This window comes from Meleagris gallopavo, chromosome 21, assembly GCF_905368555.1.
Source record: "Meleagris gallopavo chromosome 21, MGAL_WU_HG_1.1, whole genome shotgun sequence".
NCBI classification, from domain to species: domain Eukaryota; kingdom Metazoa; phylum Chordata; class Aves; order Galliformes; family Phasianidae; genus Meleagris; species Meleagris gallopavo.
Window position 1 is genome coordinate 5,065,390 of NC_139424.1, and position 27,241 is coordinate 5,092,630.

Here is a 27,241-nt window from a genome sequence, read left to right on the forward strand (position 1 = left end):
CTATGTTTCTATTCCACATGTCACTGAGCTCACATCTCTGACCCCATCACCTGCCCCACCCCGAGGCACATTTCCATTCACTGCATCCCAGTGGTATCCATGACTTAATGCCAGCCTTGGAGCAGCCCAGCTGGGAAACCCAAATGGTTTCAGCTCTTTTTGTGTCCCTTATGGGAATGGCTCTGCACCTCACTGTTGGTTTAGGATGAGTGTGCCCTCGCCCCATTTGACAGCAGCTCCATGCCCTAAAGTTCCACCACCTCATCCATGCCAAAGCTTCATCCTTCTAGAATGGTGCTAATTTTAGAGGGTGTTTGTATCACACCTGCCTCCTCTCACAAGAAATAATCTCTGTGCCTGTGAAATAGCATGACTTACTCTATATTCTCTCTGCTTCAGGTCCAGGTTTTTCCCATTGTCTGTCTAGGGGGAAAAAAAAGGACTCTCTAGCTAGAAACCCATTGAAAAATGGCAGCGACGAACCTGTTAGAGTCAGATCAGTCTTTGTGCACGAGCGGTTCTGAAGAGCTCCCACTGATAAAATAGATGTTAGAGTGTCAAAATAGGGAACGCTCTGTCCTAGATACTATAATAGAGCTGAAGCACATTGTAATGAGGCAGCTTTATTCCTCGCCTCCAGGTAGCAGCCGTGGGATGCCCTGCCGAGCAGATCCCGGTGCTGTGGGCTGTGTTGGGCTGCCTCTGGCTGTGGGGATGCTGATGAAGCTGTGAAATTGGGGCTTTTCCAGCAAACCGAGTGACTTAGTGCTCTCAATTGCATTGAGACTGTTGTTTTAGGTCACTGGGAGCCTTTCCAATTGATTTCATCGAGATTTGAAGTGAGCTCAGCCTGCTACTGTGGGGGCAGGTGGCAGCGTCCCTGCCTCCTGGAGGTGCTCCATCCTTGGGTTGAGTGGGATGAGCATGCTGGCAGGCAGCAGATTTTTGGTTTTCTTTGACTGAACTCCTTGCCCCATCCATGGGCTGCAAGAAGAGGCTTGTGGGAACCCCTCCTGTCTGCCAGCCCCCCCAAAATTGGGTCCAACGATCAGCAAGATGGCAGGGCAGTGAAACCCTGCTTATGGCCACCTTGCCCACAGCAAAGTGATCTTTGAGGTCCCTTTCAACCCACGCCATTCTGTGCTCCTTTTGCTCAGTCTGATATACTGATGGTTTCTTTTCTGGAGATCCCTCTTGTTATTTCCTCTGTGCTGGTAATGCTGTCATCTCCTCAGAGCCTGCAGGTCTACCCCAAACCCCAGGCTGCAGAATTAAAATCCCCTCCCTGAAAAGCTCTGTCCTCTGCGCTCTTTTGATGATGTGTGTTTTCTTGCAAGTCCTCCTCCTGTGCTCCACATAGTTTGCTTTTGGCAGTTAAATGCAGCTGGGGAGAAGTGGAAATACATTGGAACACTTTCATTGCAGTGAGGCCAACGCTTGGGGTGCAATGGCCACAAGAACCTCCCAGTCACTGGGATGGGGCTGCTGGTTTCTCATGGTGATTATCCTTCTGCTGGATCTAGTTTCTCTGCTGCAAGGCGCCTTCCTAGATTTACCTGTTGGCATCCTTTACTCAATAGGATGGGGAGGCCCTGGCACTGCTGCCTGGAGCTGTGGGTGCCCCATCTCTGGAGGTGCACAGTGTCACGGATGGGGCCCTGGGCAGCCTGTGCTGGTGGGGGACAACCAGCCCAAGACTGATCAGAACAGGGTGGGTTTTGAGGTCCCTTTCAACCTCATTTGTTCTGTGAGCTTCTCTGCTTTCCCATAGGCAATTGCCACAGGGAGATGGTGAAAACGGGGTTAGTGGAGGTGTCAGCACTTAGGAAAACCTTGAATCCACTCTCTCACCCATCATCCTAACTCCAGCAGCTCACACAGGTGGGAGAACTGTGCTGGTGGATGGCTGTGCCCATCACCCATTGCGGGAAATGATGGGCTTTTGTGTTACACAGAGCATCGCTTTGTGCTTTTTCTCTTTTTTGAAGCTCTCTTGGGTTTCGGTGGTTAAAGCAGCCAAGCACTGTCAGTATATTAAATTCTGGGAGTGTCTCTCCTGCTGGGGAGAGGATTTGTAAAACAAAGCATGTTTTCCTCCTCTCGGCTGCCAAACGGATCATTTTCCCAAGCGAAGTGGTGAGGCACTTCCCAGCACATTACGTCTCACTCGAGGAATTTGCCATTGGTTTTGGCTCAGCTCACTACTCTCATCAGGGCTCAGCCGTCACCTGTGTGGGGCACAGAGGGGCTGGGAGTGAAATAAAAGGGGAGAACAGGGCAAAGCATTCCCAAAAAGCATCAGGAGGGAGAAGATGGATGGAAGCCTAATTGCAAGATCCGAGGTGTGGCAAAGCTTCGTGAGTTGCGAGTGGCTTCTTGCTGGCACTGTGGTGGTTGTGGGTTGCAAAGGGGTTGGGGAGAGCGATGAGAGACCCCACAAGCTTTGGTCTGGAGGAATGAGATGGGGCTAAATGTGGTCTGGTGCCCAGTGAGCCCTTTCCCTGCCCTGGGGCTTTGGGTCTCAGCAGGATTTGGTGCACTGGGGGAAGGCAGCGATGCTGCGGTTGGCCTTCCTTGGAGTAGGGCATGGGTGGCTTCAGAGCTCTGTTTCAGCTGTGTGTTTACTGTTGGTTGTTCTAAGTGGTGTTTTTCTACTTAATTAGTCCCTCCCCATCTGTTTTTTGGTTGCATTTCAGAGCTCTGCTCTTGGCTTGCAGAGGGAAGCTGGCAGAGAAGCGCATTGGGATCGCTTGTGATGGGCCAGATTGTTCCCAGGTTATTTCCTTCCCCAATTGCCTTTTAGGGAGGCAGATGCTGTTGTGTCGTATAGCTGTGTGTGATGAACTGGTCGTGATTGTTTGTTAGGTGCTGGCAGGATGAAAGGGATGATTTTCAGTGCCTTCTTTTCAAAGATTCAAACCAGCTGTCCTAAAGATGCCCCAAACACTTTTACACCATCCTTGAAGCATGACTTCAGCCCCATAGGTGCCACAGTTGGTTGAATATACCACTTGGATGTGCCATGCCTACTCATGTGCCAGGCCTGGGGACCATCCATTCTGCAGCCCCTGCTGTCAGACCCCAGCAGCATCACTTCTGCCCCAGGAGTGCTGAGCACCGGGGACAGGAGGAGGAAGTTGGCAGCACTGGGCTGGAGACACCAGTGGCTGTGACATAGAGAGGTGGAAATTGGGCAACAGAGCCTGAGAGGCTCCAGAGCTGCACACTGCTGCTTGGTTTCCTCTGGTCCCAGCTGCTGATGAAAACAGTGCTCCCTGCAGTTATTTTTAACCCTTAGGTTGCTGGAAGCATTGACAGCAGATGATGACAGCTCTGGTCTCCTTGCTGTGCTCTGCTGCAAGCTGCTCACTTGCACTGTCCTTTCTCTGCTTCTTTGCTTCCCATCGTGGTTCCTTCTGTTCTCTTCCCTTTCCCTATGGGATGTGTGGGTGGATGCGCCCTGCTGTCTGCTCGGCATCTGAACAGCCCTGGTTTAATTAAAACCCTCTGAGGAGGCTCCTACTGCTTGTCCTAAGAAAAATGTGGGATTCTGAGATGCAGGGATGGAAGGAGGGCAGATGCGGTGCACTCACTGCTGGTTCAGTCCCACAACTCCCTGTGCCTCCAGCAGGATCAGGAAGTGTGTGCACAGAAATCAGGGTGTTGGGGGATGCATTAATGCAATGCATGCAGAGCACCCAGACAGGCTCCATTTGCTGCAAAGACATTATGAGGAGAACCCAGGCAAACCCTGGACAAGTCTCCTCCTTACTCAGCTGGTAGAGACCCTGGGTCAGCATTTCCTGAGGAGTTTTAGGTTGAATATTAGGAACAACTCAAAAAGAGAGGTGCTGCAGTGCAGCTGCCCAGGGAGGTGGGGGAATCCCCTTCCCTGGAGGTGTTCCAGTGCCATAGGGATGTGGTTAATGTGCATGGTGGGGGTGGGCTGGGGTTGGATGTGGGGTGAGGAGCGGTGGATTTGGGGTTCACGTGACTGATTGTTAGCTTTTGTGTTCTGTTTGCAACTCAAGTTATGTGGAGATGAAAACTAGGGATCGAAACACAGAAAACTAGCATTTAAATGGGATTTGATCTGATAAAATCTCAAAGTGTGATAAGTATTTCAGGCAAACTCTGACTGTGGCTTGCCATCATAGAATCATTCAGGTTGGAAAAGACCTCTCAGGTCCCCACATCCAACCCCATCATGCCCACTGAGCACATCCCTCAGTGCCACATCTCTGTTTCTTTCAGGGATGGTAATCCCTTCACCTCCCTGGGCAGCCTCTTCAATTGCTTGTTTGAAATGCATGGTTTAGAGTAAATTGTGTTTTCACTCAACTATATATATATATATATATATATGTAAAAATATATATATATGCATGTATGGGTACAAGGTTCCCAGTTCTGAGTGGTAAAAATTGAAATGTTGAAGGGTCCTTTTGGGAAACTGGGAGGCTTTGAGAGCACTCTATGAAAAGTGGGGTTAACCTGCTGCAGCTTTCACCTCCACCATCGCCTTCCCAGTCAGTGTTCCCAGCCTCTTATCTCAGGTTGTTTTCAGAGAAACCCTCTTCTCAGCAGACAAAATCACTGCCTTGTTATGGGGGTCATTACCAGCCTGTGTAATGAGAATTACAGCCTGCCTGCCTGGTAAACTAAGCAGAGGGCTGCGTTAGTACAGCTTGTCCGTGCAGGAGAGCTTTGGAGAGGAATTAAGAGCATTCAGCACGGCTTGTTGCAGGTGTTATGCTGTGCCTGCTGCCATTGCCTTCTCTTCTCTCGACTGCAGGGAGCTGGGCTGTGTTTTCCATCCTCTCTTCAGTTGAAAGCGATTTTTATAATCCAAATGCAGAATGCTCTTCAATGTGTTCAGTATTAGGAGCAGAGCACCCCCAGGCTGGGTGATCCAAGCAGGTTGCAAGTATTGCTTGTGGCACAGAGCTCGTGTTGCTGTGGGTCTGGAAAAGACCCCGACCCACCACTTGTTGGATGAATGTCCCGGGTGTTCTGTTCCTGCCTGTAGCAGCTCTGCTGGGCTGTGAGATCACAGTCATTAAGGCTGGAAAGGACCATTAAGATGATCTGGTCCAACCCCAAGCTATGCCCACCATGCCCCTCAGTGCCACGAGTGATTGAGACTGATGAGGTCACTGCTGCCAGGCTGCCTTGTGCTGCAGGATACGAGGTTGCTCTGGGCTCTAGGATTGCTCTAAATATCCTGAGTGCATTGACCTGCGATTGCAGTGTCAATGCAATGCCCAACGCTGTCATTCCCTGCTCCTTTGCAGGCAGTGGCTGCTTTCATTGCAGCGTCCTGCTACGTGGCACTGTTCACTCGGTGGCAGGCTGCTTTCCCTCCCACCCTGTAGCTGCAGAGGGAATTCGGGGCAGCCCAGCTGCACCCACGCACCCTCCCCCGCTCAGCAGACAGCAGCAGCTCAGCTGAGATTAATGCCCTGAAACGTGGGGAGGAATCTCTGTGTGCGTTGCTGTCATCTCGTGCCCATCAGCTGCTGTTCTCTGCAAACATAAAGAAAATAAATAAGCACAACTCCTCTCCTGAAAACCATTTTTTTTTTTTTTTTAAATCCCCTTCAGTGTTTCTGCACTGTGTAAATCAAATGTATTCTATAAGAAGGACTCATGTTTGCTCGCACCTCCCTGCTGCAATGGTGCTGGAGCAAAGCTATGGAAACCTGCATTGACCCTGAAGGGATTAAACACTTCTGGGGCAGGAGAGACCCAGGGCATTTTGCATTCCTTGATTTCAGAGGAGCAGTGACACCTCGCTACTGGGCTTGCAGATTTCTCCACCCCCAGCAGCTTGTCATCTTTCTTATTTACATTTACAGCATCCTAAAAAACGCTGCAAAAACTTCTGTGTAATTGGACGTGAAGGATTAAAATGCCATTTATATGACATGGGTGTTCTTGCGAGCAGCCAAAACCTCACCTCCAGCTTCTGGACAATGGTTGCACTGTGAGGGCTTTTATCCCTGTGCTTTGTTCCTGCATTCCTGAAGCAAATAACCACTGCTGTGCCACGTGCCTGCATGCCAGAGGCACTGAGTGCAGATTTCCATGCTCTCACTGGGGACAACAGCAATGGGGACAGCATCAACAGGGACAGCACTGCTGGGGAACTGCTTGGAGCCTGAGCTCTGGCTGGGTGTGGGGTGCTTAGCACAAGTCACAGAATCATCAAGGTTGGAAAAGACTCCAAGATCACCAAGTCCAACCATCAGCTCTTCACCACCGTGCTCGCTGTGTCCCTAAGTAGGCAGGAGATGGGCTGGATGTGCTTTGAGGTCCCTCCCAACCCAATTGTTTCATGGTCCCCTGGTGGTGGTTATTCACGTCTCAGCGTGGACCTAATGCTGAGGTCACTTCCCATTTACCATCGGCTGTTGATGGCCAATGGAGATGTTTCAGCCCAGGGTCATGGTCGTCCTGGTGGGAGCAGAGAGGAAGGCTCAGCCAATGCTGGGGCTGTGCAATGAGCTCATCCTGGCTCTGCTCCTGCTCAGCTCGTTGTCTTGCATCAAGTTTCAGCGCTTATTCAGCCCTGCTGTTGTATCTGGAAAGCACTGTGAAGGAGTTGATCCCATATCCTGAAGGCTTCTCGGGTTCTTCTTCCTCTTGTTGTTAACTTCAGGAAAAGCTGGCAGTCAGAACTATTAGTGTTGGCTATTTTGGAGTTGGAAAGTAAATGTTCCCAGCTTCTACCACCGGGGATGTGGTGGGAGTTGGGAGCTGAAGGCTTTGTTCTAGCACCTGTGGTAATGTTTCCCAGGATGGCTCAGCCACCCACAGGACAGGATGGGATCAGGTTCTCCCTTGCTGCCAACATTTCTGCTCCTGGGGTAGTGTAAGGTTATGGGGAACAGAGGCCAGGGCATGGAGGCTGAGGGCTTTGCTTTTCCAATGGGGAGTGTGTGCAGAGTGTGTCCTTCTGGTCCTCTTCTTGCACCCAAGCAATGGTGATTGGGTGGAAGGGAATTTGCAACAGAGCTGCAAGAACCAAAAGCCTGTGTTGAAACTGACTTTCCAAACAGAAATATTTGCTTTTTTTTTTTTTTTTTTTTTTTTAAATCAGGGAAAACTTTAACGTTTCTTAGTGCCCTCCCAAGGGGACAGCAGCTCCTACCCCAGGGGAAAGACCCAGAGGCTTCACACGGAGGTTTGGGGAGGACGAATTAGCAATGCAAGAAATGCATGTGAAGGGGAAATCACGCAGTGCTGTGGTCCTCTTAGGGAGAACCAACAGGCTGCAGAGAGAAACCACAGGAGAGAAGCCCCAGGGCCGGGTGCTGTCATGCTGAGCTGGGAAAAGTGAAATGTATATTAATATATTGTTAATTTTCCATTGGCCATGGGCGGAATGAAAACAAAGCACTGGATCGCTACCAATACTGAGCGATCTGGGAAGCCTCCTCTCGTCGTTCCCATGCAGATGAGATGGCACAATATATATATTTTTTTGGGTGGTGACGTTAGGAGTGCCAGCCCTGCATGTGAAATAATGACCTCCCTGGTTGTCCTCCCTGCTCTGCAACTGCTCCGTGCTCGTGTTTATCAGGGTTTATTGCTGGGAAGTTCAACCTGACCACATCCTGCTGAGCTCCTTAGGTGGCCTGGGCTGATCTTCAGGGTGTCTCCATATAAATACCCAGCAGTACAGTTACTCTGATTGTTATGCGAAGCATAGATTGTTCCACCACACAAGGGTGTTATATATCAATGTACTGGTGCTTTGAATCCCATTACAAGAATCTGCTTTATTAATGGACTTTGTCCATGCTTGAGATTAACCATGATGCTGGATTTGCAAATGAAAGAACTGAAATTCATGTTGTCCATATTAATTACGTGTGCTCCGCCGGCCTCCTTGGCAAGCCCTTAGAACCTGAGGAAACCATTTATTCTATTCCTGTTGCTCTATCCTAGGTAAGAAAATGAGTCAGTGTTGTGGGATTTGCTTGTTTTGCTCCACTGCTGTTCTACCTGATGGGAAGAACATTGGGTAGAACGTTCAGAACTCAGAGGGGTCTGATCTCAATTCCAGGTCCCTCTCTCTGAGCATTGCTTTCAATGGCTTCCCTTGAAGAGCCTTCTCTGGGCGTGAGCTGTGTTGAAGAATAAGCGATACTCATTTTTACTAAAGCCTGTATCAATAGGATTGATAGGGAACCTACTCATGCGTGGCATTAGACTGAATAATCTCCAGAGGTCCCTTCCATCCCCTATGATTCTGTGATCCTGGGAAGATTTTGGGGTTTGTTTTAGCACCTAACTGCTTTGGAGGATCCCAGAGCAATTGTCAAAACATTTGTATAGTCTTCTACCACTGAAATTTGGTCCCTTTGAAGTACTGCTTACATTTATTGAATGGTCACAATACGTCCCTCAGTAGCTAATGCAATAATAATCAACCTAGGGCTTGGAAGTGAAACCAGAGTTTAGATAGCTGTTATTGGATTGCAAGCCCCTATTATATGTGCAGGAAGGGATTGTTTTCTTCTGGGCACTAGAGAAGGTCCAATAGGCCCCCAGTGACATGGTAATATTGATGCTGTAGGTTCAGTGCAAGGTGCAGGAGACTTTGGGCACAACATGGGGACAATGCAGGGCAAGTGAGGCTGGCTTTCCTGCAGGTTGATCCAAACCTTGGCTCTGGGAAACCCCGCTTCTCCCAGTGTCTTCTTTGTGGTCCCAGCTGGGCAACCCTGACAGCAGCTGTGTAACATCTGGCTCAGCTGCAGGCCATCTGTCCTGATATCTGTCCATCTGCTGCCATGTGGGGTGTCCTGCAGCCAGGATCCTTCTCCAGATCCTTTCCCTGACATCGATTCCCCATAATTTCTGGGAACTTAATTACCATTGAGATTTTTGCCCCTTTCCCATTGTCAGAGGAAACTGGCTGACGTTTGGGGCTCCTTAGGGAAGACAGAGAGGTGGAAGGAGACAGACAGCAGTCACTCATCCTGGCTGTGATGGATCGTTACTGAGGTTGGATGACTCTCAATGGTCATAGAATGTGCTGTAATTTCCAATGGGAAAGGAATGCGATGTTGAATGCTTCTCTGTGGGGAAGTTATGGAGAGAGTGATTCCTCCCCATCTGTCATCTCTGTCTTCTGCTTGGAACCCTCTTTCCTTTTCTGTAAATACTTATTACGAAGACAGTATTCAGTGCATATGAAGACAACAACTGCATACGTAAATGAAAGTCTTGAGTGCCTGTAGGGCATCTCTTGTCCCCTCCCAAACACAGAAGGTGTTTGAGCTCCTGCTTGCCTCCAGCAAAACAGGGGAGACCTAATGGAACCCAAAAACCTCACCGATACTCCTGAATGTGAACGGCCTGCTGCAAAACAGCTGGGGCTGCTCTTGGATGGAAGAGCTGAGAGTTAAGCTGCACGTTTCCTGGGCTGGAAAATAAAGGCGAGAGCAGCACAAGTGGGATATTCCTGCTCTTGTTGCTAGAACTGTCTCAGATAAGCTAATTAGAAGGGCTTTTCTTGGCGGCTAACTGATAGAGACAGCCACATCCAGGGGCTGACTCAGCCCAGCTGCTCGGAACTGGGTGAATCATCAGCTTAACACGAGCTGGCAGCAGATCGGGGCGATGTGACGCGGCTGCATCCTCACCTGGCAGGAGATGAGATGCATCCCATCCTCCAGCTCTGTTTTCCAGCTGAGATCTCAGAGCTCTTTGCCAGGGAGGAGAAGTCTGGTCTTGCACAAGGTCAGCAACTGCCCTGTGTTATTATAGACTTAAGTTATTTGGAGTTGCCTTCCCCGAGTGAAGTTTCTAAGCTTCTGGAGACTGGGATCCCACTGTACACCAAGATGGGATGGGCAACCAAGACCATCCATCCTCATTAAATATCCACAGGCACTTTCCTGAAAAAGTCTGTGAGCTGTGGTCTGGCCAAAATCCAGCTGGGGTAATTACATTTGCCTCGCAGTTTAAAATAAATGTGGCACATTCTTCAGCAAATCTCTTGTTCACAGCTGTTTATTATTGGGATGGCGGCATCATATCTCTGCCCATTAATCTGTCTCTTCTCCTTTCCAAACCTGCAGCCTCCTGGAGGGGGGTTGAGCTGCCACTATTTATTATTGGAGTCAATCTGCCAGGCAAATGTTTACTTCCTCCCTTAAACATTGACTCTTCGCTAAATGTACCCTCACTTGAGGTTGGATGAGCAATCACTGGTTCCCAACCAAAATTTGTTCTTCTCCTAAGCAGAAAATATCCATGCACTTAAACTCCAGTTTTGCACCAGTCCTGCAGGTTACAAACAAATTTGTGGCACCCTTCTCTATGGGGATGGTTATGGGGTGGATGGGGTTGATGCAGGTGCTGGACCCCATTCATTCTCCCCCTACAAAACAGCCCTACAGCCTTTGTGCAGTCCATCTCCCATGCCCGTCTCCAATCCAGCCTCGCTGATGCCCACCTCGTGCAGTCATTTCTCCCAAATAACTTGCCAAGGACGATGGATTGCACGCAGCATTAATCCTTCTCTTCCTCCACGCTCACTGCTTGTTTATAATACTACCTCTCTGCTCAGCAATTCATTACACTTGTGGTGGAGATAAGGCCCAGTGTTGGAAGGGGTGCTTGCCAAAATAGCAGCTCTGGGGCTATTTATGAGCAGCAGTGATAGCAGGAGCTCTGGGCGGTGTTTTGCACAGTAACCTCATTTGGGCACCCGCTAACTGCATTCCCTTTGAGTTAATAAAGGCAGCAACCGAGCAGCACGCCTTATCTCAAGACTTCTTGCATGGACCAGCTGAATTTTCCTCTAATTGTGATTCAATTTGCAGTGATCAATGGTTTAATAAGAGAAAAACATGCTTGGTTTCCAGTGCTTATTGCTGGTGGCCCAGGGCGCATCCCATAATGCTGGGTTGTGGAGCTCTGAGAGCTGACTGCTGTGCTGCAGTTCCTGGCAGGCAGCAGGAGGGGAACAGCAAGGTGTTGTGCCCAGAGATAGGGAAAGATAAATGAGGCTTATGGCTCCCAGATGCCTCGCTTGCATTTATTTTGCCTTTTTCACGGGGAAAATGGCATTGCTCATGTAGTGTTTGCCTGGTGAAAACAATGGTGAGCTCTGAGTTTGGATTTTGGGCAGTGGTTTGGGTTCTTTCTTGGTGATTGCTTGCAAAAGGGGGGACCCAGGTCTGCTGGATTTCCAACATAACCGGGTTCTGGTGGTGCATTTTGTCGCTGTGCCCAGGAATTTTCCTTTGCTGGATGCTTTGGAAGGAGGAGTTGTTTCTTCCTGTTGCACTTAAGAGTTAAATTCCTACTTTCATCACTAGGGACCGAAGGCATCTTGGCTTTCTCTTGGCCTCCTAAAGCATGAAATAAGTCATAGACTTTGTAGAAAGGGTATTGGTGAGGGTAGGGAGGATGAGCTGAGCAGGGCTGTGCTTTCAGCCAGGATCTAAACCTGGACATCAGTATAGGACTGTTGGTTGTGCATGGACAAGGCACTGAGATCTCCTGCCATGGGGGTACCAGGGATGTAGATATCCCCTCTCCTGCCACAAACCATCTCAGCCCTATGCCTGTCTTTGGGCGTATGCTAGGAAAACACCCCTCCTGCCAAAACCCAGACAGCTGTAGTCTCATTGGATCCCAGATACCACCGTTTTTCACCCATATACCCTTACAACTTGAAAGCTGCTCTTGCTGTCCAGGTAAGGATCCTCTGGGGAAAGGGAACGTGCTGTAAAAACCCCTGTGATTGGAACCAGATGCTGGGCGTGTTCTCCCAAGTTCACAATCTGTGATTTGCTGACAGCACGAGCTGGTGCTAAGTTATTAAATTGCAGATGAGCTCATCGCTTGGCCTCGGACAAGTTTTCAGCCTTGAGTGGCTTTAAAATATTACATGTGGTGGGAAGAGACAGTGCTGGTGTGGCAGAGAGATTTAGGGAGCAGCTGAGAAAGACATCTGCAGATAAGGAATGTGTATGGGGAGGGAGGAGGGGATGCTCCATGCGAAAGACGTGAGCTCTCCCAGGAGAGAGAAATGCTCAGATTGGTTGGTTCTGTGTTTTAATATTAGCTGAAAACTGCCAGCCTTCTGAGATGCTCAAAGGGAAGTGGCGAGATGCTAAGCCTGGTGTGATCCTGAAAGATCCTGGTGTGTTGAAAACAAAATGTGTGGGATTACTGCTGCCTAGCCCCAAAATCAGCCTCTACGGTAGTGTTGTTTGCACATCCATCTCTGACCTGGTATTTGCTCAGTCATATTATCATTAGGGTTGGAAAAGACTTCTAAGATCCCCAAGTCCGACCTACATTACTACGAGGATGGGCTGGAAGAGTTGGCTTTGGGGGTCCCCCTGCTATACGCATCCAACCCTACTGCTCTTGTATGGGCAAAGGCTGTGTCTCTACTGTGAGGCTTCTTGGGGAGCTGTTCAGGTCTTGGGGTGTCAGGAAAAACCTCGTTGGAATGTGCATTCATCCGAGTGCAGTTGTACTCCCTGATTTTAAAGAGCAAAACACTGTGGAGATGGAATACTTGAAGCAAATGGAATACACTATATATAACCCTTCCTCTCCTCGTCCCTGTGTGCTAATGTCTTTCACAGAATGATGAGTTCTCTGCCAAAATTCCTCAAATTATTATGTCTAAAGATTGAGAATCAGAGAAAATAGCCTTAGAGGGGCCCTCAAGTGGTCTGACCCTCCCCAGGGCAGCATTAGCTCCATCTGAACTGTTCCTGACACATCCCTGCCTCCACCCTTCCCTGGCCTGCTCCAGTGCTTCATCACCCCACAGCTTCTGAGTTTATCCTTCTGCTTCCCCTTCTGCAAATGTAGGCTCATTCCTCCCTCCTTGTGGTTTAACAGGCTTGGTGAGGATGGGTTGGTGTTCGTCTTTGATATTATTAGAGGTCTTTTCCATTCTCAATGATTCTATGATGATCAGTGCAGGGGAATTTAAGATCCATGCTAGCTATTGGCTTTGGTGTTGTGTCTAATGTTGCTTCTGTACTCTGTCTCTGCAGGATTTAGGAATGGAGTCGACCTCTCTGGATGACGTCCTCTACCGATATGCCAGCTTTCGGAACCTGGTGGATCCAATCACTCATGACCTCATCATCAGCCTGGCTAGGTACATCCACTGCCCCAAGCCGGTAGGTAACACAGCACTGTCACAGCCCACAGCTGCTGGCTTGGAAAATGTCTCCACTGGGAGCATAAGGCTTTGCCAAGTGCCAGGCAGAAGGCATCCTCCTTAACTCAGTGCTGATGGGTCTTTGGTCAGAGAGGATGTGCTCAGGCATTGTGGTTTCACTGCAGGATAATGAGGTTTCCAGGTACTGTGGTGACGTTAACCTAATGTGAGTCCTTTGGGTCTTGGTACTTAGTTTTGCAAGTTATCTCTGCTTTCTTTTACTCATTTCTGTGCTAAAGAACTTGTCCTGTTGGGAACAATTTCTGCCTTGCAAGGACACCAGATCCTTCCTCACCCTTGTGCAATATTTATCGTGACCCCAAATGACAAAGAGAGTCCTTGGCTGTCCTGCAAGGACGGGCTTCTGAACAAGCCCAGTTTGTGGGCTGCTGGTTGGGCTCTCCCGTAAGCACAGCCCCACACAGATGGGAGCTTTCAAACCCCTCAGCCCCATTTGCTTCCTGGCAGCAATAGCAGTGTTTGGGCTTTTGGAAATCCCATGCTGGCTCGCTTCTCTTCTGTGATAAATGTGGCTCTGCATCGTGGCCGCCGGCTGTTAGGATAATTAGGGTTTTTCTCTCTCCTCAGGCTTTCCTTTTAAATAAGCAATATTGTCAGTGTCTGATCCAGAAAACAGCGTAGGCTTAAGAGTGTTATGAGATGTCTGATTGCTCAGAACGCAATGGGTAATGGGGAGAGGGGAGGAGGGAAGACCAGCAGCTACCAGACATGATTGCAAGAGACACTGCAGATCCGAGGGTTTAATCTCCCATCCTCAATCCCCTACCTGTAAATTTAGGAGGATGGCACAACTCTCCTAGAACGACGTGCAGTGTCCCGGTGACGTGTCGTGCATCAAATTGTGCTTAAAAGAAATGATGTGAGCTGTAGGAAGAGGCTGAGGGATGCTTTCTGCTAAGCGTGGAGGAGGAGTTAGGGGTGTCCTGGTGGGACGTCTGCATTCCAATAGCTTCTGTAGAGCTGTGGGGACAGCTGGGGGGACAGCAAGATCCAGCCCAGCATGGGGATCGCCCTGTGCACCCCAGGTGTTGTCCCAGTGCTCCTGGAGGGACTGTGTGTCTCTCTGCATGAGCTCATCAGGCCTCTGAATTTCTGCCAGGAACATACGTGTTGTACTCTGTATCCCAAGTGCATGCTTTGTTTGTAAGCTGTTTTTTGGAAAGGACCATCCATAGGATGCAGGGGTCTTAGCTGGACCTGCAGCATTGCCTCTTTCATTTTCTGTAAAATACATGAGGTTTACTCGCTGCTATTCCTTGTGGGTGTTTCACTTGATAATAACCTCCACCTCTACTGAAAAATGGGGGAAACTGATTTTAAACACATTTAAATGGCAGCCCATGCAGCACTGGATCTCTTCTGCATGGGATGCTTCTTGCTGAACGCGCATGGTCCTCATCCCCCGATTTTCTGTATGCCCCCCAACAGGCTGCATGCCTTCACCACCAGGGCTGTTTTCCAGCCCTTTGACTCCAGATTTCTTGCTCTTCCAATATTTCTTTGGCAGAGATTTGGCAGCCTCACACGAGAGCAAGGGAACATGGGGCCAGGAGCCAAAGGTATCCATAGCACCCCCTGGCACAAATATACATACATCCTAGATCTCCTGTACATGCATATAGGGTGAGGCAGCTGTGAACTTGCCCACAGGGAGGTGGGAAGCAGATGCAGACCCCAACGCTCAGCCTCTATTTATACCACCTTAGCTTAAAGGTGACCCCTTGGCCTCTCCTCCCAGCTAAAACAAAGATGGAATGGGTTTTTCCAAGCTCTGGGTAAACACGTTCTGCTTTGCATGGCCAGGAAAAGTTGGCCTGGGCTCTCTGACGTGGCTGAGCAGCTCCTGCTTCCAGCAAGCAAATTCAAACCAGCAGCAAGGGGAAATGCTCAGCCTAGGCTGGGGGAGGCTGGAGAGCTCAAACATGGAAAGCCTTTGGGTTTGCTCTCGTAGGGATGGCCACGTGTTTGGAGCACAGGCTGGGCTCTGCACTTGTGAGATCTCTGAGGTGCTGGAGCTTGGGTGACTTTTGCTAGAGGAGCACCAGCTTTATTCTGGCACTCCTGGAGGTCAAGGGCTGGATTTGCTCAGTCCTATATTGCAGATGAATAACGTAATTTGACTGACGTTTGCATACAATCAAAGACATTTGAACAAGTGTTTCCTTCCCCACAGCCTTGACCTCGGGGCTGTGTATTTTATCTTGCAGTTTCTCTTTCTCCCCAGCACCGTGGCAGTGAGCCAGCAAAATGCTTGGGAGTGCATTTCTGCTGCCCTGGGCACAGCCCACAGCCAAGCCATTGCCAAACCCCCATTGGGTTCAAGAGGTGATTGCAGCACTGCAGACACTATGGTGCAATGTCTGCCTGTCCAGGGTCATGCTCTGAATGGGAAAATGGAACAAAGAGTGGTGGCAACACCACAGGACATGGGCTACTCGATGCTCCAAATCTTCCTTACACCCATTTAGGTTTTTTCCTGACAAAGGAGCTGAAAACACACATGTGCAAGGAGGAAAGGGCCCTAGCGAAAGAAAAAGAAAAAAAAAATCAGCTCTTTTTGCCAACAGGAATATCTGGCCATAAACTACTGGAAAATTAAAGCGGTTTCTTTTTTCCATAGACAGTAGCCATATGTATGGATGACTGATGACTGTGATAGTGAGTGAGTCAGGCTTTCCCCTGCTTGAGGATTTGTTGGATGTGGGATGAGCACCAAGCAGGGCTTGAGGGGGAACAGACAGTGAAGCTTTGGGGGACAGCTGCTTTTGCCCTTGCTGCCTTGGGGCAGTGGTTCCTCTGGCTCTTACAGCTGCTGGGGGGAAGCTGGAGTAAATGCAAGATGAAGTGCTGGCTTTGCTTATTGCTGTCCCATGGCTGGCCTTGCAAGAAGACATTTGTGTCCATGGTGGTGCCAAGGGCTGGCAAAGCAGCTGAGCAAAAACCTATTCCCGATCCAGCTTTGCCTGGCTGCTCCTCTGCAAGCCCATTGAGAAGAGAGGTGAGAAATGGAATCCCATTTGTAGGGTGCTGGATATGGACAAACAGGTCAGCATGAAAACGTGGTCTTCTGTCTCCTCACTGAAAACAGGGAGGTGATGGGCTGAGATGGGAAGCAGGATGGGATTTCCTTGTGCAGGGCCTGTTAGAGTGAAGATCTCTTCTCTTGTGCACTTTGTGTCATTTGAGAATCCATGGGTCCCTGGCTCAGATTTCCTGTGTGAGTTGTAAATTGATCAGGTTTGCAGTGTGGGTTTGATTATATGGATCATCAACCATGAAAGCAAGAAAAAGTGCATAAAGAAGTAGTAGTTATCACGACCTGATTGAAATGGTCTATTTCATCTTCAGCCCAGGGGCGTGAGGATTTGACTTACAGATGATGCTGAGTTTTGATGCCCTGCATTTTTAAAGCATGTTATTTCTGATGGAGTTGTGCTGAAAGTAATATGAGCATCTTTCCTCTTATTTACAGCACTGTGTGCTGTGACACGTGGGAGAGTCTGTATTAACAAACTCAGCTTATATGGAGTGAGTATAGCTGGAATACCGTGACCATCAAAACCAAGCTCATAACCCAGCTCCTCCACCATGCTTGTTGGTATTTGCTCTTGAATTCAAATTGTCTGACAAGTTTCTGACGTCACACGTCGCACTTATTTTTGTAGTAGCATAAGCTACTATAAGTGGTGACCCATTGACCTGTAAATCCCCCAAATATCTGATATAAAAGCAAAGAGAATCCAATTAAGTCAATTGTATTCTGTATTAATGGCTTAGGTTTTCTTTTTTGTCAGTTTTGCTCCAAGTCTGAAGATCACTTTGTGGGTATTTAAGACATCTGCAATACATTAAAATATCCTGCAGCGTGAAACTGGCTGAGAAGCTCAGGCTCTGCTAACAACTCTGGTTCTATCTCGATTTAAAGGGCTGTGCCCTCTGCTCTTTATAAAAAGAGAGATGTTCTCAAAAGCCTTTGTGCAAGAGCTAAAGCTGAGCAGAGTGCCTTGGAAACATGAGAAAATTGCACAGAAGGCAATTGCACTTTGCAATTATTTTAACATCAAGGCTAAATGTGAATAATGGTGAGGTCTAGATGGGCTGTGATGGCACTAATGCCAGCAAATTTGCTGGGGAAGATTGTGATTTTTTTTTTTTTAATATGGAATGGGGTGCAGAGAGAGAGGCAATATCCCTCTCTCTTTCTTAACTTTCCCTATGGAAATCAGAAACCCAGATACAGACTTCTGCACACGATGGCTATTCAGTGTGTTCAGTGTAGGAAAGCCAGGGGAAACCCATCCACATGTGGTGTTACCAGCAACAGGAAGAATTCCCTTAAATTTAAAAGCTCTGATTCATTTGTGGAACTGAGCAAAGGCCCGGCAGCACGTGCAGCTCTTGCTGCAGCATGGGGAGACAAAAGAGCCTTTCACATCCTCACTACCTAAACGATACCATGTGGGGGCAATGAATGGGGAATCTGTGATTCCAGAGTCTTGAAGTGCAGCACAGCACCATTCTGAGTGTAGGAGGCTGGATGAACACATTTGTGATATTGGAACAGCTAGATGAGGTTTGCATTAACAGAAGATAACAGTAATAAATTTTAAATGTTTATTTCTCTCTGCTCATCCACTTGGTCCCGTGCAGTATGGCCAGGTCATTCTTATCAATTTTTTATCATCTTCTCTGCTTTGCATTGCTTCAACTCAAAATCTTGACGCTCGGCTCCGTTCCCATAACAATAAGTTGACCTTTCCTAACAGCTGCACCAGCGTCTGCAAACCCTCCCAAATGCCACAGAGTGGATTTTGTCAGCTCAGGGACAGATCTTGCAGAGCTCCAAAATGTCAGGTGCTGTGCAAGGGCTTTGGTGCACGAGTTGGGACTGGAACAGGTGATTAAGGAAAGGAACCCAAAGCAAAAGATATTTCATGATGCTCTTCCAGCAAATATTCCATCTGTTCTTCAACAGTTCGTTGTTTTTCTTTCCAACTACTTCTACTCTAGAGAAAACCCAACCAGCAGATGATAGACCCAAGCTGTCTCTGCAGTGTGCCCACTTTTGGCTCTCCTGCTGATGCTCATTGATGAGCATGATTGAAGCCCATGGTTGGGCTCTTCTTGTCTCGTGTTTTGGTGGCCTCCTTTCACTGTGGACAACAAAATGCCATGAGATCCTGGTAATGACTAACAGAGCTCCCTTTTGGTGTAGTGAAAGCTCCTGGGGAACGCTGTAATATCTGTTTGATGGGTTGGGGCTCAGCAATTTGTCTCATTTGGGGCTCAGCCACCCCATATCTGAGACAAGTCCCTGGTTTCTCATTGGTTTACTCAATGCATTGCTCCCCTCCAAAAAATGTCACCTGGGAAGCATGTCAAAGAAGTGCTCATATGCAATCCATGCCATAAAACCAGCTTGAGTCAAGAAGATTTTTTCTGGTCCTGCCACTTGCTCCCAGAGAATCTCACGTGTGGAATACTGACTGGAAAACATTTGACAAAGGAGGATGAATGATGGAAGAAGGCATTTGCTGAGCTTGTTTCAGTAGAGCTGGCACACTCATGGGTTATCTTGTGAGTAATACCATGTGCTGCTTGATAATTTGAAGGAGCGTTTGCAGTCCTGTGGGTGTGTGGGGCTTTGTGCCACGTTTCAGGAGGTGTCTCCTCCACACCTCACCCCTGGCAGAGGAGCTTTGCCCACAGCTGATGCCATGTGGATGAGGCCACCACCATGGGACTGAGCTGTTCCCATCCTGCACACCCCCACCTGCAGCCTCTGCAGATAAAACTGAGTGTCCCTGAGGGAAATGATGGATGGAGAGCCAGGTAGCTCATTAAACTATAACAACGTGTTTTATTGATGTTTTCTGATGGTAATTGACATTGGAGTTCAGCTCATTTAGCTTTTAATCAGAATACAATTTACCATGTAGGAAGGAAGCTTATTGATTGCCTGGCAACTCATGGGAGTGGTGTTGGTGTACCTGGAGCACGTATTGGGATTTTTTATGGCTGCTCACAGGTTCTGTCCTGGGTGCCTTGGGCACGTGGATGGATGTTTTAATATCTGGTTGAGCCTCACTCCTACAAATGTGAATATTAAGTGAGTAAACGGTCTGCTTGCAGCGGGGGTTTGCAGAAATGGATGGTTTAATAAGGAGGATTTGCTGACAATCTCAGAGTGTTGATAGCATGCTGCTAAGGAATTTGCCACGGGCACATGGACTCACAAGTAAAACCCAGCTCAGTATTCATCCAAACTGATGAAAGATGCTCTAAAAGATTGTTTGATTCCATCGCAGGGGCAGTTCCCTAGTGTTTGAGGAATATGGGGAGATGAGGGCAGAAGGACAGAGGAGTGAGCCATGCAGAAAAATCTCTTTCATAGAATCATAAAATGGCTTGGGTTGGAAGGGACTCCAAGATCATCAAGTTCCAACCCCCTGCCACAGGCAGGGCCACCATCCTCCAGATCTGGTACTAGATCAGGTTGGCCAGAGCCTTGAACACCTCCAGGGATGGGGCATCCACAGCCTCTCTGGGCAACTTGTGCCAGCACCTCACCACTCTTTGTTTTGCTTGTGCCCCAGATTTCACTTTCTTTGTTGAATTGTGGATTTGGGGTGGGTGAGAAGCCACAGGACTGGCGTGCTGATGGAGAGAGATGTGCTCTCATGTCCTTCCCCAGGGTGCACGCATATGACAGCTCCTCACGGGGTGACACCGCTGCCCTATCTCTGCTGGGGGAAAGGGAATGAAGGAAATGCAAAGAGTCAAAGTCTTGCAGATAGAAGGGCTGCCAGAGGGAAGTTCAGTGATTGCTCTTGGATAGCAGAGAGCGTGATTTCTGGGCAAAGTCCAGCAAGTCGCTGCCTCACACTCTGGGTTGTGGGTGCAGGAGGGACTTGATCTCCCCTTCGCATGCTCTTGTTCAAGGGGGTTGGAACTAAATGATCTTTAAGGTCCCTTCTGAACCAACCCAGGGTCCTATGATAATATTGCAGTGGTTTCTAACATGGAACTGAATCCCAAACTCAGTGCTCACTGCAGGTCCTTGGCTGTTCCCCACTTTGTTTTGATGGCTGCTCATTTATCCTCTGCAGCAGGAGCTGAGCTGGGTGCCCTCCAGTAGATCTTGAACAAGATTGTTATATTCCTTTCTGCAATTTCCTTTTATTTCATATGCTCCCCTCAGGGCCATCCTTCACCTTGAATTTTATTGCCTTCTTTAATTGCTTCTCCAAAGTCCATGTGTAATATTACTCTTGAATTCTCTTAAATAACTTCCTGAGTCAACGCAATCCCATTCATCATGTACTCCTGGTCCTTTTGATAAGCCCTATTGTACCTTGCTTTTCATTTCAGTATGTCAACACCCAATCCATCGTGTTGTACTTCAGCCTTTTGTCAAGGCAAGTGTTGAGTGCTTCTTATAGTAGCATTAGGGTTGCAAAATTGGTTTCTACTTCTTGTCTTTGTTTCTGCAAATTTATTCTCTCAGTGCTCTGCTACTGCTGCAGCATCACCAGGTCCTAATTTGGGCCAAGATTTAATTGAGATGGTCTTCAACACCTGGTGATAACCACAGATGAGTGCCCAGATGCTCTTCCTCCATCGGAGTACACCAGAAGGAAGGGAGTTGTCCTTATCCAACATATTTTATCCAGACACGATCTGGAGTTCTGCTTGCTGGTTTTGCATTGCATTTCTGTGCAACTCCTATTACGTGGGTCTCTATTTCTATGCAACTTTCAAAGAACTCTCAGTAGAATTTCCTACAAACCCCTTCCTAATATCTCAGATAGTTGTATACAAAAACATCCCTATGTTAGATGTCTTGAAATAAGATGTAGCATCTAACTGGATGCTTTGCTTATCTTTAAGCTCTACTGTGTTCCTGGCAAGTGAGCAGTGTTCACTGTAAAATACAAAACTGCAGAACAGGAGCAAGGGGGTTAGCTCTCAGAAGGGGAACCAGTGCTGAATGGTGCTTTGATGGGGTCCCACCCGCTGTTCCCAGGTCCATGGCCCGAATCCTACACCCCACAGAGCCGGCTTTACCACCAAGTGCCCTTCTGCAGTGGGAAATTTGGAGCTGGTTTATTTTTCTTGACTTTTTGATGACTTTTGGAGGCTCCTGCTGCTCTGTGGATGATGGGATGGGATGCAAGAGGAGCTTGGGATGGACATGGCTGCTGGAGCCACGCTGAGAGGGGCTAGCAAGCCCAAACCTGAATTTCCCATGTCAAAATCAATGCATTTTTTCCTGCAAAAAGGCAAATCTTCTCACAGAGGAGACCTTCATTTTCTTCCAGCTGGTCCTTTCTTGGCCATTTCATAAAGCAAATTAATTCAGGGGTGCATTCTTCCCCTACAGAAGCTATAGGATGATCCTGGTCCCAATCTTGTTGGGATCACAGGCAGTGGGCAGCCCAGGGCTGTGTGCCTATGGGAAGTTAGGCAGGATGAGAGGACTTGTCTGACTGCTGGATAAAAGTCCCTCTGGGCTTCAAAAGGCAAATCTGGCGCTGCTCTGCCCGCAGATGTCTGCAAGCAACAATAGGCTGCAATTCAGCCCTGTGCTTCAACGGGGAGGGAAAAAAAGAAAACCAGAAACCCATTAGATGACTTCAATTCCGCATGACTACATTGAAAGGGGAGGCATCATAAGCTCAGCAGTGTTGGCTTCATCAAAGCAGGATGTGAGGAAAGCCCTTTGGGGCAGGGTCATTCATAGGTGTCACAGGAAGGGACATAGGTGACAAGCCCAGGAGCTAATCAAGGCATCTTTGAATGCCAGGATCCTGCTGCAGCCATCCAAATGTCAAAATAAATGAAAAGTCACCACTGAACTCATCACAATTCTGGCTTCACCCCTCTAAACACTGCTGAGGCATTTAGGGAGGGACCCACGTGCTGAAACCTTTCCCTTCCCTTCTACACTTATTTCTTTGTTCATCTTCATAAACAGCGGCTGAATCACTTTTGTTTCTTTGGTGTTTTGCAAAGAAAAGTCTTCCTTCCTTGGCTCGGGGTTTTACGTTTCGTGTTTGCAGGTAAATTAGGTGGGAGCAGGTTTGTTTTGCTGCCATTCCTTTCCAGTCCCAGCGTGGTTTGCTGGGGGTTTACTCTTCTTGGCTGCCTGCTAATTTGTAAGAATTGCTCTGATGTGTGCCAAAAACCATTTAGAATGATCCGTCTCAGTGCTTTCCAGAGCATCTCTCGCTGTTTTATGACTTTGTGCTACTGAGTAATAGCTCTGTTTACCGTTCTGAGCATGATTTTTTTCTCTTGACTACTTTTTTTCCTCATAATAATCCAAACTAATAATCCAAACAGTTTGGATTATTAGAAATAACCCAAAGGAAAAGAAGGACAATCCTAGCTAATCGCCTAGGACAAATAAAGCAAGGAGTGTGTAGGGGGAAATCTGTCAGCTCCTCCCTTGTTTAGGGATATGAAATAGGTCATGTTATAATGGTCAACATCCACTGACCCATAGGAAGGAGAAAATCATGGCTGGGGATCTGTGCACCAAATGTGCAGAGATGTGCGCCTAGGATGAGTGTGGCTTCCCTGGGCAGTGGTTACAGTGGGTTGTGCACAGGCAGAGCTTAATTAAGCCCAAATCCTCATTTGGAAGGCCATTCTGGGACTTGTCGCACAATAAGATCTGCAGTGCAGCACCTTTTCTTGCCCGGAGATTGATTGGGAGTGACAGCAACATGAGATTGTGTAATAATGCCAGTGAAAACCTGTCGTGGGACATGGCTAATTGTTCTAATTTGGGCCGGCGCCCCGCTGCGCTGCAGCAGGAGGGCTTTGTCACAGCTCTCTGGTCATTACTGCTGACCCATTTAACAAGGGGCTGCCCCCCAGGCTCTGCTGTTGGAGGAGGAGTAGATGGTTGGCTTCTTAATGAAAACAAGCATATCTGCTATCGTGCCTTTATTGCAAGGTGCTACGAGGAGTGAGGTGGGCAGATATTTGTGGAACCCCTGACAGTTTCAGCCTTGTGCATCCTTTCCCATCCAAGTCAATGACACTGCTCTCCCTCCCAGCTCAAGCCCACACCTGGTTATTACCCAACCCCATCTCTCTTCTCATGGAGTCATTTTTGGGATTACCTTCAGCCCAGTATGCCGATGGCAGTGTGGTCCCATCACAGTGATGCCAGTAGGACTGGATCCCTGTGCTCATGATCCCAAACACTCTGGCCCTGACACCCAGCAAGGATTCAATGATCCCTGTGGGTCCCTTCCAGCTTGGGTTATTCTATACAGGGATTTGGCCCCTGTTGAGCCCCAGCAAGAACAAAGCTCTCTGATGTTTGCTTTCCCATGGTGGTCAACCCTTTGCTTCCTATCACAACAGCAGGAGGGTAGCATGGCCATGGCTGCCCCAGCTGCATTTGGTTAAGGGATTGCAGCCTCATGAATCTCCTCCTCCAAGGGCTGGAGGAGGGGAGAGGGGCCCTGTGAGGGGCCCAACCTCTGCTCTCCACTTGTCCCACGCTTAGCCTCACATCTCCCACACTGGAAGGCACGTGCTGTGCTTTTCAGTTCTTCCAGGTTGAGATTTTTCATGCCCTTTGACTATAAGAACCCAGCCCTACAATGGGCTGAGCAGGGAAAGAGTGGGGGATTGCTGTGGGTGCACAAAGCCCCTCTGCCCAGCAGTCCCCATTCAGAGGGAAGCGAGGTTCTACTTCCTCCACACGAGTGAGCTGCACTGATTCTTTCAGCTGCATCAGTTTCCAAACAAACTTTTGGGCTCAGTCCCACCAGGGAGTGTGCCAGCTTTGATTATTTCCTAATAGACCTGGATAATAAACAGGGAAAAACACTTTGTTTAAACTGTAGCGTGAGCGTCCAGCTCTGATTTTGGCACAACTTCAACTGTGTCACTGCTTGGAAGCTCGAGCTGGGGAAGCACAGGCTGACTTTTGTACATGGGTTTCAGGACCCAGCCCCATAGAAATGCTGTCCCATGTGCTGCTGCTGATGGTGGGTCGTGGTGGCTTTGGGCAGGTCCAAGAGTGCAGCCCCTGAGGTGGGCTGTGTGTTCTTCCCTGTGCTAAACAGTGACATTTACCAAAATAAAAATCTATGGGATTAAACCCCTTATTTAAAGTTAAGTGTGATGTTAAATACAGTGATGAAAAATAGGGTTACAGCCCTATGCTGATATTTCTGCCCCTGCAGATGTGTCCTCTGTTTGTTTTGTTTTTTTTTTTCACTTGAGAAGAACCTGATGGAATTGTTTCCCTGCACGCCCAGATGTGATTAGTCAAAATCCAGTTTGCTCTTTGGTTAATATAACATTTATAATGTCTTTATAGAGCCTGTCGTGCTCCACTGATTGCGAGGTGAGGTGGGAGAAAGCATTGCATAAATCACACTGCAAAGCACGTGGCTCTCAGCCAGGCTGAAGGAGGGGGCGGGAGGGCAGTGATAATTGGGCATCCTGATGGGTGAGACATGGCATCTCCAGCAGCACCTATGTCAAGGGCAAGACCTTGAGCAATCAGCATGAATAGTGGTGAGCTGAGAATGAATTCCTAAGACCAAATTCAGAGATTTTTTTTTTTTTTTTTTTTTGAGTCAATTCATTCTCATTTTCATGCTGTCCTTTTGCGTGGAATTTTTAACTGGAATTGAGAAGATTCCATCAAAATCACTGCTTTCCTTGAAGCTCTTTTTCCTATCAAATAGATATTTGGGGAGTTTCTGGTGAGCACTCTTTCTGAGGTCTCCATCAGCTCCCAAATCTCTTCATGTTCTTCTGCAAAATGGTTTTAATGGCAATGGATATGCGATGGGCAGTTCCTTTTGTATGAGTCTTCATGAGTGAGATATTGGCACAGGTTGCCCAGGGGGGTGGTGGAGTCACCATCCCTGGATGTTTTCAAGAAAAGTGAGGATTTGACACTGAGAAATGTGGTCTAGAGCAGTCACAGCCATGAATTGAAGGTCAGACTGGATGATCTTATTGGTCTTTCCAACCTTAATGATTCTATGATTGTGGCAGGGCAGCCAGCTGCTGCTTGCAGCCTTCATCTGTGTTTGGAAATGGATTTGCAGAAGAATCCCATTCACAGTGTCCATGCGTGTGCTTTCTCTTGGTGCAACAAAGTCCTTGCAGCATCCTAGCAATCATTGCTTGGGGTTATTTTGTCCTCCTTCCTTGCAGTTTTAGCATGGTCCTTTGTGACGTGACTAGAGCATCCCACTGAAAGGATAATCATCTTGCAGCCACCTCACCTATTGTCTTCCCATTGTCTTTGCAGGAGGGAGACAACATTGGGGCCATGGAGAAGCTCTGTCGGCAGCTCACCTACCACCTCAGCCCCCACTCACAGTGGAGACGTCAAGGCATCATGAAAAGGAAGCCACAGTCCTGGTGAGTCGGCTCTCAAAGCCACCCATTGATCTCCATTCCATCCCTGCCTCTTTCCCCCATGCATCATTGGGTCATCAAGTTCCTTCACATTCAATCAGAGGCATTTTCTCATTTTCCACTTTCCTTTCCCCATTGCATCCTTGTTTGCATTGAAAATCAACCCAGCTATGCCCAGCCATGGGAATAAATGGAGAATAAATGAACCAGTGCCCTCGTCCTCAGCAAAGATCTTGGCCAATGATGTTCTGCTGCTTGGAACCTAATATGTCTGAAAGAGGTTGATGGGGGTGGAAAGGTCACTTTGCTTTCAGTGAGGTGATGCATTACATATGTAATTTTTGAAGGAAGTGAGAAAAGTGAGAAATGCAAAAGAAACTGGAATCTGGCAGGGTTAGGATTTCTATGCAGGTGTTTGCTTATGATCCTGAGAGAGTTTTGGTTCCTGGCATAGCAGATGCTATCTGTAGCCATAGCAAGAGACTGATCCTATGAAAAAGCTCAGTCTGAAAAGAGAAGAGGGGAGGAAAGCAGGCTCAGGGAATAAAGGACTGGGGGGTAAATAGGATTAGGACCATGTCTCCCACAGTCCTGGCTCGGCATCCCTTGCACCCTGCTGTCTTTGCAAGCGCCTTGTCTGACCTACAAGGGCATCCTGTCCCCAGCTTTGGCTTGACTCAACTTTGCTGTCAGATGCTTAAGGGATTTTCAAATACTGTGTTTATTCACTTTTTTTCTGCACGTGTCTCTTGGCCATCCACAACCCAACAACACTCCTCTTCTGCTCTGCAATGTAATTAGCAGCTGGCTGTAATGCCCACGCAGCTTCTCTAAATCCAATTGTCAGCAGCCCTAAGCTGCAGCCACCTCCCTTATGTGCTTCCTGCCCACATTTCTCCATTTGCCCCAAAATCCCTTTATTGTTTCACGACTCTGTCTTGTTGGGCTGAATTCCAGTTTAAACAGAGTATCCCTTCATCTCTGCCCAACGAGTAGTGCCAGTCAATGCTAGAACACATTCCAGCTCCGTTATGCCTTATCCTATAATGTCATTCAGTGAAAAAATGACATTGCTTCCAGTTCACTCCAGGAATATTCTTGTTAATGCTGATCTGTGATGTTATTGTAACAGCTATTGGGTTTGGCTAAGGGACTGCTCCAGGCCCTAGGAACACCCCACTGGTGCAGGACACTATTGCTCTCCTCCCGTGCCCATCTTGCACATTTTGGTTCATGGTTTCCCGCAGTGATGATTTTCTTCAGTTCTGCAAGTTTTGTGACTCAATATCCATCATTTTTCTCTTGGGACAAGTTAGGAAATTTAACTTGGATGGGATGTAAATCTCTGAGATGGAGGATGTGTGTAATCATAAAAGTGTCTGACACTGGCTGGCGTTTTCTGTCCCTGTGTGGGTGTTGGTGTGAATGGAGTGAATGCAGCAAGCAGGTATTTCATAGCTGTTGCCATACATTTCATTGAATTATGGAATTACTCGGTTTGGAAGAGACCTCTAAGATCCCCAGCCCACCCCACCATCCCCCACTGTAGCAGAAATGCTAAGTCACAGCCTGAACCAGTGATTGAGCACCTGGTGGAAGGCA

At 48.1% G+C, this 27,241-nt stretch overlaps 1 protein-coding gene across 2 annotated transcripts in view; it reads left to right on the forward strand.

Annotated features, from left to right (window-relative positions):
- Positions 1-27,241, forward strand: part of LRRC75A (leucine rich repeat containing 75A) — a 46,987-nt gene that overhangs the window by 2,268 nt on the left and 17,478 nt on the right. The window contains exons 1-3 of one of the 2 annotated variants that reach the window (XM_085240641.1): positions 2,298-2,342; positions 13,044-13,172; positions 25,530-25,642. In XM_085240641.1, coding sequence (XP_085096767.1) covers positions 2,313-2,342; positions 13,044-13,172; positions 25,530-25,642 — 272 coding nt within the window. In that variant the 5' untranslated portion in view covers positions 2,298-2,312. Of the gene's footprint in view, positions 1-2,297; positions 2,343-13,043; positions 13,173-25,529; positions 25,643-27,241 lie in introns of those variants that run through there. The other variant, XM_085240640.1, reaches the window with a different exon arrangement.